Here is a 16,238-nt window from a genome sequence, read left to right on the forward strand (position 1 = left end):
TTAAACTCAGGATCACAGATGAGCTCCTTTACTATGTTGATCTGTAGGCGTCTGTTCATAAACATAAACCAGCCCAAACTCATTTACTATAAAATGAAACGGTGTTTGTAGAAATTCAGAAAAAAGCCGCGTCAGTCTCGACTGCATATGTGGACATATTTCTATATTGAGCTCTATTTACACAAAGTTAGGTTAGTTCATCATTTATGTTGAACAGACTCTCCCAAAGTTTTACGCTGCTGCGCTGACGTTGAACCGCGTGCTGCACTGGGTCGGTATGACCAACAGGTCAAAACCAGCTCTGAACAAAGTGACCGCTGGGCCCTGATTGGTGCTCTGGCTTTGCGCTTCTTTCGTTTAGACATGTTACGTTTTTATTCACACAGAAACCAAAAGGAACGACAGATTTCTCAAAATGTAGGAGGAAAAAGTCGGATATTAGACTCTGAAATGTAGTGGAGTGAAAGGAAAAAGTCGCCCAGAACGGAGAAACTTCAGTACAGATACACCAAAAATACTAAAGTACAGAAACTAATTACATTTACTCAGTTACTCAGTTACTGTCCACCACTGCTTATACTTACTTTATATTAATTAGAAGCAACCCACTTTGGATAAATCCCAAACTGATTTAACTGAGTTGTATAAGACCTGCTAGATTTCTCCACTAAATCTTATTAGGAGTCAGTGCGCGTGTGCAATAGTAACAGGAAAAACACCAACCAGCAAATGGCTTCAGCCGGCATGGTGGACATGAAACGGCTAATTTTATTTTCAGTCTCCTGCCATCCCTAGTTATTCAACTGCAATGAATCAGTGATGCGCATTAACTTCACTGTGTTTTTAATGTTTTTGACCAAATTGTTTCATTTTGCTTATTTTGAGAGAAACTAGACAAACACCAGCGAACTAGCTTGGTCTGCTGTCATGGTAACGGGTACAAAAGGTAGATTATATAAAACAGCGGTGATTTAATGTGAACCAGTATATAAAGTTGTATTCCATTAATATTCAACAGTTCTTGGTTTTTGTAGCTGTAGGTGATCTCGACATGTTAGTGTGGCATGGAGTGACCGATGGCATTAGCTGCCAACTGGCATGATGGTCAACATGCGAGCTGCACCAGAGCCGCTTTACAAGTTCTCTGGCTGCACCTCAGTAGGAATGTTGTGCACAATTATTAGCTCAGTTGGGAGTGACCAGAAATTGTAAAGCAGTCTTTAAAGTTCTGTTTATTTCTTTCACTTTAGACTTTAATGTTTACATGTTTGCCTCAGCAGATACTGTTTAATACAGTTTGGATGACAGTAAATGTTTGTGAATTTGACCGGTATTGGCATTCAATATACACTCACCAGCCACTTTATTAGGTACACCTAATAATACACCCTGTTCAATTGCTTGTTAACACAAATAGCTAATCAGCCAATCATACGTCTGCAACTCAATGCATTTAGGCATGTAGAGGTGGTCAAGACGACTTGCTGAAGTGCAGACCGAGCATCAGAACGGGGAAGAAAGGGGATTTAAGGGACTTTGAACGTGGCGTGGTTGTTGGTACCAGACGGGCTGGTCTGAGTATTTCAGAAACTGCTGATCTGCTGGGATTTTCACACACAACCATCTCCAGGGTTTACAGAGAATGATCAGAAAAAGAGGAAACATCCAGTGAGCGGTCAGTTGTGTGGATGAAAATGCCTTGTTGATGTGAGAGGTCAGAGGAGAATGGGCAGACTGGTTCAAGATGATAGAAAGGCAACAGGAACTCAAACAACCAACCAAAAACTCTGAGGAACGTTTCCAACACCTTGTTGAAAGTGTGACATGAAGAATTAAGGCAGTTCTGAAGGCAAAAGGGGGTCCAACCTTTTACTGTACCTAATAAAGTGGCTGGTGAGTGGAACAGTCTAATTGTGCTGTGAACACCAGTTACTATTAACTCTTTAGAAATAGAGAAATGTGATGTAAAGGAACTGCATAAGTCCTACAAGCACCATTTTTACATTGGATTCATTTAAATTGAAAATGGAAAATTTGACGTAATTAAAATGCATTCGTTTTAACTTTTGCGCTTAAATATTTTTTGGGGTGTACAATCAAATCCCCTGAAGCGCGTCTAAACTATGCCCAGCGCTCTCTGGATGCATCTGCATGCTCAGTGCCTTCATGCTCTGGTGGTGTTGATCCTGATCCTTACCACATTACAGAAATCACCACTAGGGGGTGCAAGAAATCCAAAATCCAGCAGGGCAAAACTTGAAATAAAGAGCAGGTGAACCTGACTTGCTTAAGTTCAAGCAGATGTTGAAGATGTTCGCTCTTAAAAAGAGGGTCCTTCAAGTGTTCTTTAGTAAGGAAACCATGAACACTCAAATAACTCTCTGCATGATTAAACGGTTCTTTGCATCATGAAGTGGTTCTTCGCATCGTTTAAATGGTTCCTCAGACTGACAGAACGTGTGTAAATGTGTGCTGTATGTGGTTAGAGGAGTCCCTCGGTTACCAGGTTGACATCGTAACAATAGAAGCGCCTTTTCAAGAAAGAACCGTCTACGGCATGTTCTCCGTTGTTCTAAAGAACCGTTTCACCATGCGACGAACTGCTGAATCATGCAAAGGGCTCTGTGAGTGCTCTTGGCTCTGTATAGATCCACTTTCTTTACTGAAGAACTCGTGAAGAACCATCTTTAGAAGTGTTCGTTACTTGAAAAGCACATCGTAGAGCGTAAAAGGATGTGCAGGATGTCTTTTTCGAGTCTGGGAAGGCCTCGTTAAGCATGTATGAATGTAGTGAAGATGTGCCAAACTTCAGTTATAGACTGTGATCTTCAGCACAGACGGCACTGTTAACATGGACACGTATCTAAAAAGATAGCACGAGGGGGTGCTTTGATTCAGACCACTCCAAATGTGATCTGATGCGATACAGCGATGACTCGATTCATTGCGTTTTCCGATAGGGCCCAAATGAGGAGAGGCTGAAAATGAGCCTTTTGCTGATATGATGACGTTTCCATGTTCAGTTTATTAGCACGTTTTTCGTTAAAGAAGCGATATTTGAAACAAGCGCTGTGGTCCATAGTGTTCATATCCAATGCTGTAACCCCCCCCATGCTAATATGTGAGCGACAATTTGGTACAATACAATACAGTGCAATGAAGCGTAACTTGTACTGTTACATCCACAACCAGCACTGATACAAACATACAGATATTCACAAATGTACCGATGTTCCTCTCCAAGCAAACCGACAAAAACACTTTCTGAAGCCCCATGTCTGATTTTTATTCATGCTGCGACTCTGTGGCAGTCGTGGGCTGGAGGTTAGGGAACCGGCCTTGTGACCGGAAGGTCGTCGGTTCAATCCCCAGTGCCGACAGTCCATGATTGAGGTGTCCTTGAGCAAGACACCTAACCCCCAACTGCTCCCCAGGTGCCGTGGATAGGGCTGCCCACCGCTCGGGCAAGTGTACTCGCTGCCCCCTAGCGTGTGTGTGTTCACGGACGGGTAGGATTTAAAAAGTATCTCTTAATCTTATCGGATGCTTTGCTTGACGAATGTGCAGCTGTTTTACTGTGTTATTGTTCTGTTCACCTTCACGCCTCACAGTAGGGCTCTCTGTGCTCTCCTTTCATCAGACTAGCATCCACGCCAGAGAGCAGCTCCCACCCCATATATGACTCTGACAGCACTGGGCAGCTCCTTCAGTGACCGGCTGCTTCACCCCAAGTGTGTTAAGGAGGCACTCTGAGCTTTGTATTTAAGTTGTTTGTATTGTCCTCCTCACCATCCCATGTGTGATATAAACCAGTACCTCATGTGCAAAACTCCACATGGATTTCGGACAAAATATCATTGCAATGTAAAGAGCTTTTTATTTATTTATAATATTTTATATTGTTAATATTTTTATGAAGGATAGTTTGTTTTAGCTTATTTTTTATGTTTAGTATTTTAAATATATATATTGTCTATAGTAATAAGTAACAAACTGTAAAAACCCTGTTAAGTACTTAAGATTAAGTGACCCTTATAAGTCCCACAATGAGGAAATTCCACCTCCGCATTTAACCCATCCGTGAAGTGAAACACCACATACACACTAGTGAATACACACACACTAGGGGGCAGTGAGCACACTTGCCCGGAGTGGTGGGCAGCCCAATCCCCAGCGCCCGGGGAGCAGTTGGGGGTTAGGTGTCTTGCTCAAGGACACCTCAGTCATGGACGGTCGGCAACACAAGAACCCTTTTCTATGAAGAACCATCTACAGCACATCCTCCATCAATCTGAAGAACAATTGCACCATGCAAAGGGTTCTTTGAGTGTTCTTGGCTCTAAATAAAAATCTATTTTCTTTATTCTATATGACACCAGAAAGGGTTCTTCTATTGTAACAAGCTTGGCATCGCAACAATATAAGAACCATTTTCAAAAAGGTTCTATGTAGAACCATCTACAGCACATTCTCCATCAATCTGAAGAACAATTGCACCATGCAAAGGGTTCTTTGAGTGTTCTTGGCTCTAAATAAAAATCTATTTTCTTTATTCTATATGACACCAGAAAGGGTTCTTCTATTGTAACAAGCTTGGCATCGCAACAATATAAGAACCATTTTCAAAAAGGTTCTATGTAGAACCATCTACAGCACATTCTCCATCAATCTAAAGAACAATTTTACCATGTAAAGGGTTCTTTGAGTGTCCTTGGCTCTATATAGAACCATTTTCTTTATTCTATGTGACACCAGAAAGGGTTCTTCTATTGTAACAAGCTGGGCATCGCAACAATATAAGAAAACTTTTCAAAAAGGTTCTATGTAGAACCATCTACAGCACATGCTCCATCAGTCTGAAGAACCGTTTTACCATGTAAAGGGAAAACAGGGACCACCTACGGAGGCCCACTGTGGTCCGCATTCAGAAAGAAGGGCAAAGAGAGAAAGCAGTAGGGGGGCACTTAGCATTAAAACACATAGAGAGCAGTGAGGCCTTTTACATTCAAATGCCTCAGGCTTGGGATCCATTCTGAGATCAACTGCTCTGTAAGCCTGCTGACTTGATAAGGCTGGACGGCCAGACTCCACTTGGAGAGGGAGGGAAAGTGAGAAGGGGAGGAGGGGCTGGAGGAGAAGGGGAGGAGGGGCTGAAGGAGAAGGGGAGGAGGGGCTGAAGGAGAAGGGGCGAAGGGGAGGAGGGGCTGGAGGAGAAGGGGAGAAGGGGAGACGACTCTGTTGAAAGTGAAGTGAAGGGCTCCACCAGATTCACAGAAGTTCAGAGAAGCTCTGCAGACTTTCTTGTAGCTCCTCTTTCTCTCCATCCCGAGACCTGATTGCAGACTTTAACTTTTTGCCCCTTCCCTTTTTCACCGAGTCAAGCCTGGTTTGGCTGCCCTGTCCATCTGCTTCTCTCAGTAGCAGGGAAGGAGGGAAAGCGGAGAGCTAGCCAGCCGGAATGCAGCGCCTGCTGGGGGAGAAGGTGATGGCGGCGGAGAGCAGAAACGGCAGCTCAGCTTTAACCCCCACCGAGGGCAAAGACAACAGCCAGAGGAAGGTGCTCATCTTCCTGGACCTCTTCTGTCTCTTCCTTGGTGAGTTTCACCTCCTTCCCGAGTCTCTATGGAGCTGAAAGCTCTCCATTTGTTGTCTGTGGTAGCTGCTGTCATGATCACTGAACAGCTGTTTAAATAGTCTAGTGAGTGACTCCCACTGTGAGTCTGAATATCCCTGCAAAAAAGCCAGTTTTCTTATGTTCAACAGCTCCTTCCACTCACTGTAATGCACACTATATGGCCAAAAGTTTGTGGACATCCCTTCTGTTGAATTCAGATGGACCCCTGGATCCAGAACTCAATGCACTTCTGTGATCTCCATAGAAAAGCACTGAGAAAAGAAGAGGTCGCTCTGTAGTAGCTGTACCCGAGACAGGTCAACATGCCTGGAGGAGTATAATCCCCCCATCACTGGGCTGTGGAGCACTTTTATGTGAAATAATGAAGACTCTGTTGACCTGCGAGTGGAACTTCTCTGGAGTGATGGAGCTCCATCCAGTTCCTTTGGGATGAGCTGATGAGTTGGAGTGATCCGGAACTGATCATCCAACGTCAGTACCGGACCTCACTAAAGCTCTTTTGACCAAATGCAATCAAATCCTCACAGCAATGTATCAGCATCTAGTGCAAAGCCTTTCCAGAACAGTAGAGGCTGTTAATTCAGCAAAGAGTCCTTTTTTTTATATTGTCAGTCTTGGATGTAACATTGAAAAGTAGGTGTCCACAAACTTTTGGCCACGCAGTGTATTTAAGGGTCTTTTTGATGGACTTTGTTTCTAATGCTTCTCAAGTGTAGTTGTGAGGAGAGGCATCTAAGTTTTCCCAATCTAGTTCCTCTGCTTTAATATTGCATGCAGCTCTCACGTTGGAGCTATAGCATTTTATTTTAGACCAAAAACGTCCAAAATGAGGAATTGAATCAAACAAACTTCACTGGTTGTTCAAAGAAGTTCTACTTCAGTTCTATAAGAAGATCTTGGACTTGTTTTTGTTTTTTTTGGTTATTTCATCTAAAGTTTCATTACAGCAGGAAAAATACACTGGAAGATGGTTTTAGACTTCCCTTTTTTACCTGCATATCGCTGTTGTTGGTTGAAAACCTTGTATCTCCATTTTTGATGTTTTTCAGTTTTTGGTATAATTTGAAAGTACCTTTTGGCCTTTACATTGTGTGTAAATTTCATGATGAACGGACCAAAAGAAACGGCCCAAAATGACTTGGAAAAAACGTCTGGTTCCATTGACTTACATTGAAAGTAAAGAAGGTTTTTCCCCTTTTCTGTAAAGTTTCCGTTTTGGCGATACAAGGTTTTCTTCTGACTACAGCGATATGATAGGAGCATTAAGAGTTTGGTCTACTGAATATGAAGAAATGTTGAATGGAAGCACTTTTTGGTCTTTATTTAGACTGATGGTGTCCACTCAGAGCTTTCTGAATGATCTGGCTTTCAGTCCTTCTTGGTTTTATGTTTTTCGTACGTTCTCTTCTCTCCAGTACCCAGACCAAATGGTACACCTATGGATCACACTCTTAAGACTTCTTAATGCGGTGCTGATCTAGAATCAGCTTTTCCAACATCGATACAGACAGTAGATTCTAGAGCAGCAGTTTTATTCGGAGAACCCAGGAACCCACCTGGTGTCACATCCTCCCGCTGATTAGAGACACATGCCATGTGTGGGATGGAATGAATCCTTCTCCGCTGGTGGAGGAGCTCTCAGAGCTTTTATGAATTAACAGTGCACACCTCTAAAAAGGCATTTGTTATGCCTTTGATGGTATTAAAGGAGATAATCTTTCACAACCACATCAAGCCATGCTGATGGTGTAGGCTTTCATGTAGAACATTTGATTGTACTCATGATTCTGTGTATATTGCACCAACAACATCAACAGAACCTTCATTATTTCATATAGAAGTCTTTTTTTCTTTGTCTATTTCATCTTTTTGGAAAGACGACCAGAGTTCTTTCATTTTTCGGTGTGCTTGAATAGTGCTTATGGAAAAAATCTGTTGTTCCTTAGATTTATGATGTTTTCCTGGTGTCCAGTTGCGTTTTAGGCTTCCATTGGGTGGTTTTGCTCACCCGTCACTTCATTGTCACGATGACGGATCTGTACGATTACATAACTGTAGGGCTGGGATCTCCAGCTGCAGCCGCAGTCCTGGAAGGCCTCAGTTCATCACGGCACCGTCCCCAGTGTAGCAGACCTGGCAGCTGCTTAGCTGTTGAGCACTCAGGCACTTCATTGAACTGAATGTGGTGGGTCACAGTGAGAAACACCAAACTGAGCAGCAGAGACGTTGCATCTCAGGACTGGAGCTGTAGTTCAGTCTGTGACTCTGAAGCCTGTGTGCTTCTTCTTATCCTTCTCCTTCCTTTCCTTCTTCTTCCTCTTTTTCTTCTCCTTCTCCATCTCCCTCTGCTTTTCCTTTTTCTTTTCCTTCTTCTTCCTTCTCTTTCTTCTCCTTCTCCATCTCTCTCTTCTTTTTCTTCTTCTTTTCCTTCTTCACCTTCTTTTCTTTCTTCTCTTCCTTCTCTTCCTTCTCCTTCTCCATCTCCCTCTTCTTTTCCTTCTTTTCTTTCTCCTTTTATTTTCCTTCTCTTCTCCTTCTTTTCTTTCTTTTCCTTCTCCTTCTTCTTTTTGTTCTTCTTCTTCTTTTTTCTTCTTTTCTTTCTTCTTTCTTCTCCTTCTCCATCTCCTTCTTCTTTTCCTTCTTCTTCTTTCTTCTTTTCTTTCTTCTTTCTTCTCCATCTCCTTCTTCTTTTCCTTCTTCTTATTTTCTTCTCTTTCTTCTCCTTCTCCATCTCCTTCTTCTTTTCCTTCTTCGTCTTTCTTCTTCTTTTCTTCTCTTTCTTCTCCTTCTCCATCTTCTTTTGCTTCTTCTTCTTTCTCTTCTTCTTCTCCTTCTTCATCTTCTTTTTCTTGTTGTTGTAGTTATTATTATGACTCCTTGGTGAACATACGGATCATGTTTCTCCAGTGGTTCTTCACTTTGTGTCTTCAGGCTTCTGATTGGCTGCTTCATGATTCCTCTGATTGTGTCTGTCCAGCTTGTTGCAGGTTGTTCTCTTCTTCCATCTTCAAGTCTTCCAAGCATAACGCTCTTCTCCAGTGAACTGGTTCCTCAGACCACATCCAGAAATAACAGAGCTCCAGTTTGTTTATCTGGCTAATGTCTTTAGAGAATGAACATGTAAAATTTCATGAACGAAGAAGCAAAGGTTTTGGTTCTGAATGTAGCGAATCGGCCTCAGCGCTCTCAGCCGGTCACATCTCAGAAAACATGCCGTATTTGTCGGAATGCTGGAGTTATTCCAAACTACCTGGACATGGTTTGGTATTCTTGTTAGAATCTACAGGTTGCCAGATTTTCAGTGATGTGTGACGTGATGTAACTGTGCCAAGTGTGGGCGGAGCTAAGCCTTTATTAAAGCTGCTTATTTTTGGAAAGTAGAGTTAGACGTGAGTCGAAACACTTTCCTTTGGAGTTTTGACTTTTGTACAGCATCTTTACGGTTTATCCAGAAATCTAAAAGAAAAATGATTGACGGGTCCAAAAAACTCTTACGCTGCGGGCAGTAAATACATGATAAACCTTCAGTGTTTGGTTTTTATTCTTAGCTTTAATATATTTTCCTGTCGGTCCATTTTTAGTTAAATGAAAACGTAGATCTTTGGATATCAGAAATAGCTGAAGGGCTCATCCCATTGGAGAATGAAGTTCACGAGCTAAGTTGAGATTCTAATCGCCAGCCCAGATCCTCAGCACAGCCTGCTACACCAGGAGTTGTTGCGCTGTGGTCAGCAGAGGATCGCATTGCTGTTAGTGGTAATCATAAGGATAAACAAGAACACGTCAGATGGTTTAAGTGGTGTATTTTAGGCAGCGTGATCTGAATTTGGATGCTTTTCAAGTTCCAGGAGAGATTTAGCGGATTTCATTACATTCCCGTTCCCTCTGTCGCAACGGGAAACTCAGCTGACTTCATTGTTTGAGGCAGTGGGATTTCTGCCAAGAACTGCTTACTCTGGGATCAGTTCTTTGCTTACCATCACATCATATTATAAGGGTTTATAGGCCTCCTAGTGCTGGGCAGTATGACTACAAGATACAAGCGCGTCGCTGTTGTTTTAGCAGTACTGAATGATAACAGGTGTGTTGTAGGCTGCTGCAGATTTGGTCAAAACAGCTTCAAAAGTATTGGATAAAAATCAGAATTCGAAACCGAGTATCAACATTTTTATCCAGTTATCTGAACGAGGCATCGGGTGCATCCTATTAGGTTGCGTTCACATTACAAGCCTCATTGCTCAAATCCGATTTTTTTGCCCGAATGTGACTCTGTTTTCAGGGCTGTGTGGACACAAATCTGATCTTTTCAAATCCGACCTGAGCCACTTTCATGTGTGGTCCTGGATCAGATACGTATCCGAATTGTGGTCATGCAAGCTTAATTCTTAAGGTCAGAAGCTCAGATCGGAATTCATGTCCTGTTTTCTAAGAAGCCGGATCGGAGCAATGAGGCTTGTGATGTGAACGTAGCTAAAGTGGCTCAGGCCAGATTCGAAAAGATCGGATTTGCGTGTCCACACAGCCCTGAAAGACTCAGATCTGAGTCACATTAGCGCAGATGACTCGGATTTGTGCCACTTCAACCTGGTAATGTGAACATAGCCTTAGGTTAAGGTGGGTGGGGAAGGGGCGGGGAATGGGGAGGGGCTTATTCTTCCATTAAAATGCCAGCTTGGATTCTGGAGTCAGTTAAAGGGGTCGTGATTTTGGAGGTCCTGATGCAGTTATTTATTTCGCAGTCCGCTGTGTATAGTTGGAGGTCTTTTGTAGCGAGAGGTTAACACTTAAAACATCAAAGAGTAATTTAAACCTTGAAGTCAGAATCTAAAATTAAACTAAGCCTGAACGTGTGTGTATCATTACACCCCCTAATGAAGACCTTCCCGTCTGGTTAACACTTACGATCCTGTGGAATTCCCTTTAGTGTACTGTTAAAATGCCGCTCTCCTATATTGTTCTTGTGTTCTACTATTTTCCCTGTGAGCTCCACTTTATGTCTGCGTGGCTTTATGTACCAAAAACAGTCATTCATTCATTTTAACATGACTATTTTCCAGCTTTGTCCTTTGTCCCTTAGAATTAAGCAGGCTGGTGTTGTTCCTAAGGCATGTAAATACACCCTGTTTTGATTGGCCGCTCAGGTTGCAACCGCCTTTATAACTTCAGTGTGGTGGGCGGGGCTAAACTGCAGCAGTCTGATTAGACAGATGTGTGTAAATGTGATTGTGTGACATCACAAAAACAGTGAAAAAACAAGCTGTTTTTGTTGCTTAGCTTCCCTATGTGGACTGTAAGAACTGGTGAGTGAATGGTGTTTTTTCAACGGTATGCGTTAAAATACTACATCAAACTATTTTGTTTACAAAATAAAGTGAGAAATTCAATTTGAAGTAATATTGACCCGTTTAGGAAAAGGAAGAAGTTAAGATAAAGTACTAAAGTTATTAACGAATTTAATAGCTGGCACTGTGAATGAAATGTGGAACATATTCTGACGTTGAGTTTGATCTGCACTGCACTGAGCTGCTTCTCATGCTGCTGTTCGGTCTGTAGTAGTGTTGCATCACATGGTGCCTAGACTGCATGATTTAAAGTCGACATGCATTCAAAGTTGACCTTGTTCCTTCATGTACCTGGTCATTTTGAGCATGATTTATCATAACACGCATGATCCTGGAAAACAAAATTCCCATTTTCCTCTAATCTTCCATCCAAATGCGGTGACTTTTGCTTTGTCATGTTTTACCCCCCATCCTGTCGTCCAGTGAAATCGCCTAGCTAGCTCAGAAACTCGGAGAGAAAAATGAAGACGTAGGAAGGAAGGAATTTTACTCCATGTGTACTATTTTCATAGCAGGGATCAATGCCAAGTGGTAACTGTCCTGAAATGGTGATTTATTTCTTCTGATTTTTCATTCCATCTTTAAAGCCCTTTGAATCTAACTGTTCTACCGCATGCTGTCTTTCCTGGATCGCCTGCGCAGGCCTCTCTAGATTGCTTTGATTACCTAGATTATCTTATCAATGGCCAGGAAGCCGTCTAACTGAAGCAGTACATGGAGTAACCAGTAATTACTCAGAACCCCAGTGGGTGGTAAGATTATAGCTCATCATCAGGATTCTGGAGGATGATAATTATGAGGGTCTACAGTTCTCTTTTATTCGTGTGTGTGTGTGTGTGTGTGTGTGTCTCGCTGTTGTCAGAAGAAAACCTTGTATCCCCGTTTTTGATGTTTTTCGTTTTTTGACAGAATTTGAAGATGCATGTTACCCTTTACATTGTGTGCAAATTTCATGACGAATGGACTAAAAGAAATGACCTAAAATAACTTGGAAAGACGTCTGGTTCCATTGACTTACATTAAAAGTAATGTAGGTTTTTTCCTTCTCCTACAAAATTACAATTTTGGAGATATGAAGTTTTATATATGTGTGTGTGTGTGTGTGTGTGTGTGTGTGTGTGTGTGTGTGTGTGTGTGTGTCTTGAGAACTGGTTTTATTTATTTATTTGTTTGTTTATTATATGTTCGTGGGCAAGTCATGGCCACAGTGTGCTTCAGCTGGCCGCAGTGATTGCCTGACTACAAGCAGGCAGTGTGTGGCTGGCCGCTGATGTGGTCAGAGGGCAGTGACCACACGGCGGAAGTAGCAGAAGCACTGAGGTAATTGCAGTCCTCCATCTATGCAGCCAGTCAGCCGAGCGCTTACACACACTCATCCAGCCTCTCCTTGTCTTCTACTACAGCAGAACACAAACTGATGGGAAAAGGCTTCTGAGAATATCAAGCAAACAGTTATGTGGAGAATTTAAAGCCCCAGGGAACCTAAATCTGTGTTTTCTCTAGTAGGTAGGTTAACCTGTCTGTAGTGAGATTCTGGCCAAAAGTCTTATTTTGATGTAAACCAGCCACACCAGCAGGCCCTGGACGCTCATCCACCAGTAACATGAATAAGAAACCTACCTTCTTTAAGACGTGGCCGTGTATATGTTATATGGGTAATGTGGACACAGCAGGGTCTACACCACCCGCATATGTAGGGCCTGTTTCAAGGGAATGCTGGACTGAGGGATGCCAGTCACGCTCGTAAGAATCACTGCTCTTTACAATATTAGGCTACATCCAGTAGCAGTTCTCAGACAGGTCTGGTCAGCAGTTTTCAAGCCGTGAATTAATATTTGTATATAGTTTTTTCAGTCAGACTTTGCTGAATGTTGAACGTATCAGGCAGTTTTAGTGTCATACAGACTTTAAATATTTCACACTGTGTTCCTGGGACCAAAATGAATGGCCCTCAAATTTGGGCAGGTTTAAGTTTGAGCTAGTCTGACTCAGAATTCCTCATGGAATATCCCTCCGGGGCTAATGTGTGGAGTATATTCTGGATTGTTTTCAATCTACTGAAGGTACAGAGACCAGACTGGTAGTTGGTTAGTGTAGTGGGTAACACCTCTGCCTTCTATGCTGTAGACCGGGGTTCAATCCTCTGCCTGGAAAAGCCCCCTACACTATACCAATAAGAGTCCTTGGGCAAGACTCCTAACGCCACCTTGGCCTACCTGTGTAAACTGATCAAATTGTAAGTCGCTCTGGATAAGAGCGTCAGCCAAATGCCATAAATGTAAAAAATACCAGATCAGCATTTGCAGCTCTTGGCCTTGGTGTCCAGCCACTAGCTGTTATATTTAATAACTAGTCTGATGTGACTTGAGAATTTAAGGTGACACGGTGATTAAACGCTACATGCATAAATGTCTGTTTGAAATAAATTCTCTGCAGATTTAAGGGCTGCTAATCGGCTTTGTAGCCACGTTGGCTGCTGTGCTGCTTATTCTGAAGCAGCTTACCAGAGCTGCCTGCCCCACCGTGTAACACTCAAGCTGGTCGTCACTGTGGAGAGACGAATTGCTGTTTAGAGTAGCAGCAGCTTCTTTCAAAAATTGGGAATAGTAATCAGGCCTAACATTCTGACCGCCTCCTCGTTTCTATGCTCATTGTCCATCTTATCAGCTCCACTTACTGTATAGCTGCACTTAATAGTTCTACAGTTACAGACTGGAGTCCATCTGTTTCTCTGATACTCTGTTACCCTGTTCTTCAGTGGTCAGGACCCCCATGGACCCTCACAGAGCAGGTATTATTTGGGTGGTGGGTCATTCTCAGCACTGCAGTAACACTGATGTGGTGGTGATGTGTTGGTGTGTGTTGCGCTGGAATGAATGGATCAGACACTGCAGTGAACATGAATCTGAAGTCAGATATTCACCAGGTTCTTTGTCAAATTTTCCCGTTCCACCTTAAATAGTCTGGTTGACTCCTGAAGCACCAGAATGTAACTGCTGCTCCATTTATGGTGGAACGGGAAAATTCAAACAAGAAGCTGGTGAATATCTGAATTCAGCCTCACTTCACCAAAGAATTAGGGGTGGGCAATAATAAATAATCCCCCCCCCCCACACCTTGAAGGCATATGTTGCCCTAAATGTAACTAAAGCCCAGCAGTGAGGAGCTGAACTTCTTTCCCTTCTCTGCTGTCACTGAGGACGGGCAGGGTCACCTACAGAGCATCGCTACTAGCTGTTAATGAAATAATGCTCTTTTTATTTGAGGGCCCCACTTTGTAGAGCAAGATTTCAACAAGAGGGTGATGCTCGAACACGAGGGGTAGGGGTAAAAAGAAGAAATGGGACTGGGCCTTTAACTGCCGTGCAGTACTGAAAACTTCCAACTTCAGGAGAACCTTAAACCTTGAACACATATGAACGTCTGTCTGAGATCTGGACTTGAACAGGGTTACATGTTAATTTGGTGGAGGGGGGTATTTTAAGAACCTGTGATATACGAGTTTTATTGCAGGTGATTTTCAGTCTAGACTGAGAGCACACAAACTCAACCCAAACCACACAGTCCCAACGACCTCATGTGTGCACACAGCCCTCAAACACATGTACACACACTTATCCCACCAAGGGGGAGTGGAAAATGTGTGTGTGTGTGTGTGTGTGTGTGTGTGTGAATTGCTGAACAGCAACTGCTATTAGAGTGGCTTGTGGGTCCCGCGCTGGTGGAAGGGAGGTTAATTCACCTCACGTTTTGCAGCCTTGCTGAAATGTTTTGGACTTTTGCTATAAGAAAGCTGCTGTGCCAGAAAGAACAGCTGAGATTTTAGTCCAAAGTGCGGAACGTGTTTGTTCAGAACATGTTTCTAAACTAAATCCAGAGGCGTGAACGTAGTGCTGGAGGCGGGAAGCTGAAAGTAGACTGAAATAATTTGGCTTAAAGAGAACTGTGAGCTGGATTTATCAAGTATGAAGCGCATGCAAAGCTGTTTATGGTTCACCAGTCCTTAGTGTTGTTGTTGAAGCATGCAAACGAACATCAACAAATCCAAATTAAAAAGAGCGCAACACTTTTTCCATTTCTGATACCAATGTTGTAATCTTGAGTTTTGGCTGATACCAACACCAGTAGAGTTTGTCTTCTTTAAAAATGAAATTTTAAAATGTCGTGAAAAAGCCATTTTAAAGTCCATCCATCCATCCATTTTCTAAGCCGCTTCTCCGTCAGGGTCGCGGGGGGGTGCTGGAGCCTATCTCAGCAGTCATCGGGCGGAAGGCAGGATACGCCCTGGACGGGTCACCAGTCCATCGCAGGGCAATCCATTTTAAAGTCTCAAAAATCAAACAGAAGAAAGGACATTCTGGAGAAACACTGTTCATGTGGTCACCTGGAGTCGGAATCAACTTGATGTCCTTCAATAAAAAAATAAGCTGTAAAATTTTTAATTGAAGCACTTTAAAGTAGGCTGGCTTGCCTTTTTCACGATAGATTTGTTACACTCGTTGTTTTTTCTGAGCAATATCCCATCCAGTATTTTCTGCTGTTTTTGGTCTGATGCTGGCACTGGGTACCAGATTGGTGGCATTTCTAGTGCAAATTAATAAACGTATAAAAAAAAAAAACAGCCACAATTTTGCACTACATTTTCTGATGGAGGAAGTTTTGAAACTATATGTATGAGTAGAAACTGATAATAAAAGGTTCCATTTCAGAGTTTTCTGTTGGTCAGTTCTGGAGTAGCACAGACAGTGAAAGGACTACTAGAGCAGGGTTGTTTACCATTTAAACGAATACTTGACCACGGTGCTATTGTGGCTAGTCATTATTGGACACTGCAATCTTAAAAAAACCCCAAAACAAAACAGGTGCTAAAATGGTTCTTTGCATGACATCAACAAAGATCACCTTTTTGCTATCCTAAAGAAACACATGTGAGAAAGAGATTTGTGAGTGAAGAACCTTCACATGCTAAAAAAAAAGGTTCTTTAATATTTTAAAGGTTCTTCCTAGAAGAGGTTATTTAAACTTGAAAAAGGTTCCTCTTACTTGCATATCTAATTTTCAAGTGGTTTCTTTAATGAACCGTACAGTTTTAATCAATCTAAGACATTGCACAACGTACACTTTGTGGCACTTTTATTTGTGAGAGGAAGGTCCAGGTCAATAAGCATGATTAAGAATTAAAATTGTACATTTTCCATGTAAATGATTTCATTTGCTTGAAGTGTGGTTGGTTAGTGTAGTGGTTAACACTTCTGCCTTCT

The 16,238-nt window shown here is 42.4% G+C and overlaps 1 protein-coding gene across 1 annotated transcript in view; it reads left to right on the top strand.

Moving 5' to 3' along the window:
* Nucleotides 1–5,230: 5,230 nt before the first annotated feature.
* LOC108441957 (phospholipid phosphatase 3-like) overlaps nt 5,231–16,238 on the top strand; it is a 31,656-nt gene continuing 20,648 nt past the window's right edge. Inside the window, exon 1 of the mRNA XM_017721753.2 lies at nt 5,231–5,594. Within this exon, the coding sequence (XP_017577242.1) occupies nt 5,459–5,594 (136 nt within the window). The 5' untranslated portion in view covers nt 5,231–5,458. The remainder of the gene's footprint in view (nt 5,595–16,238) is intronic.

The sequence above is a fragment of the Pygocentrus nattereri genome, chromosome 2, assembly GCF_015220715.1.
Source record: "Pygocentrus nattereri isolate fPygNat1 chromosome 2, fPygNat1.pri, whole genome shotgun sequence".
NCBI lineage: Eukaryota > Metazoa > Chordata > Actinopteri > Characiformes > Serrasalmidae > Pygocentrus > Pygocentrus nattereri.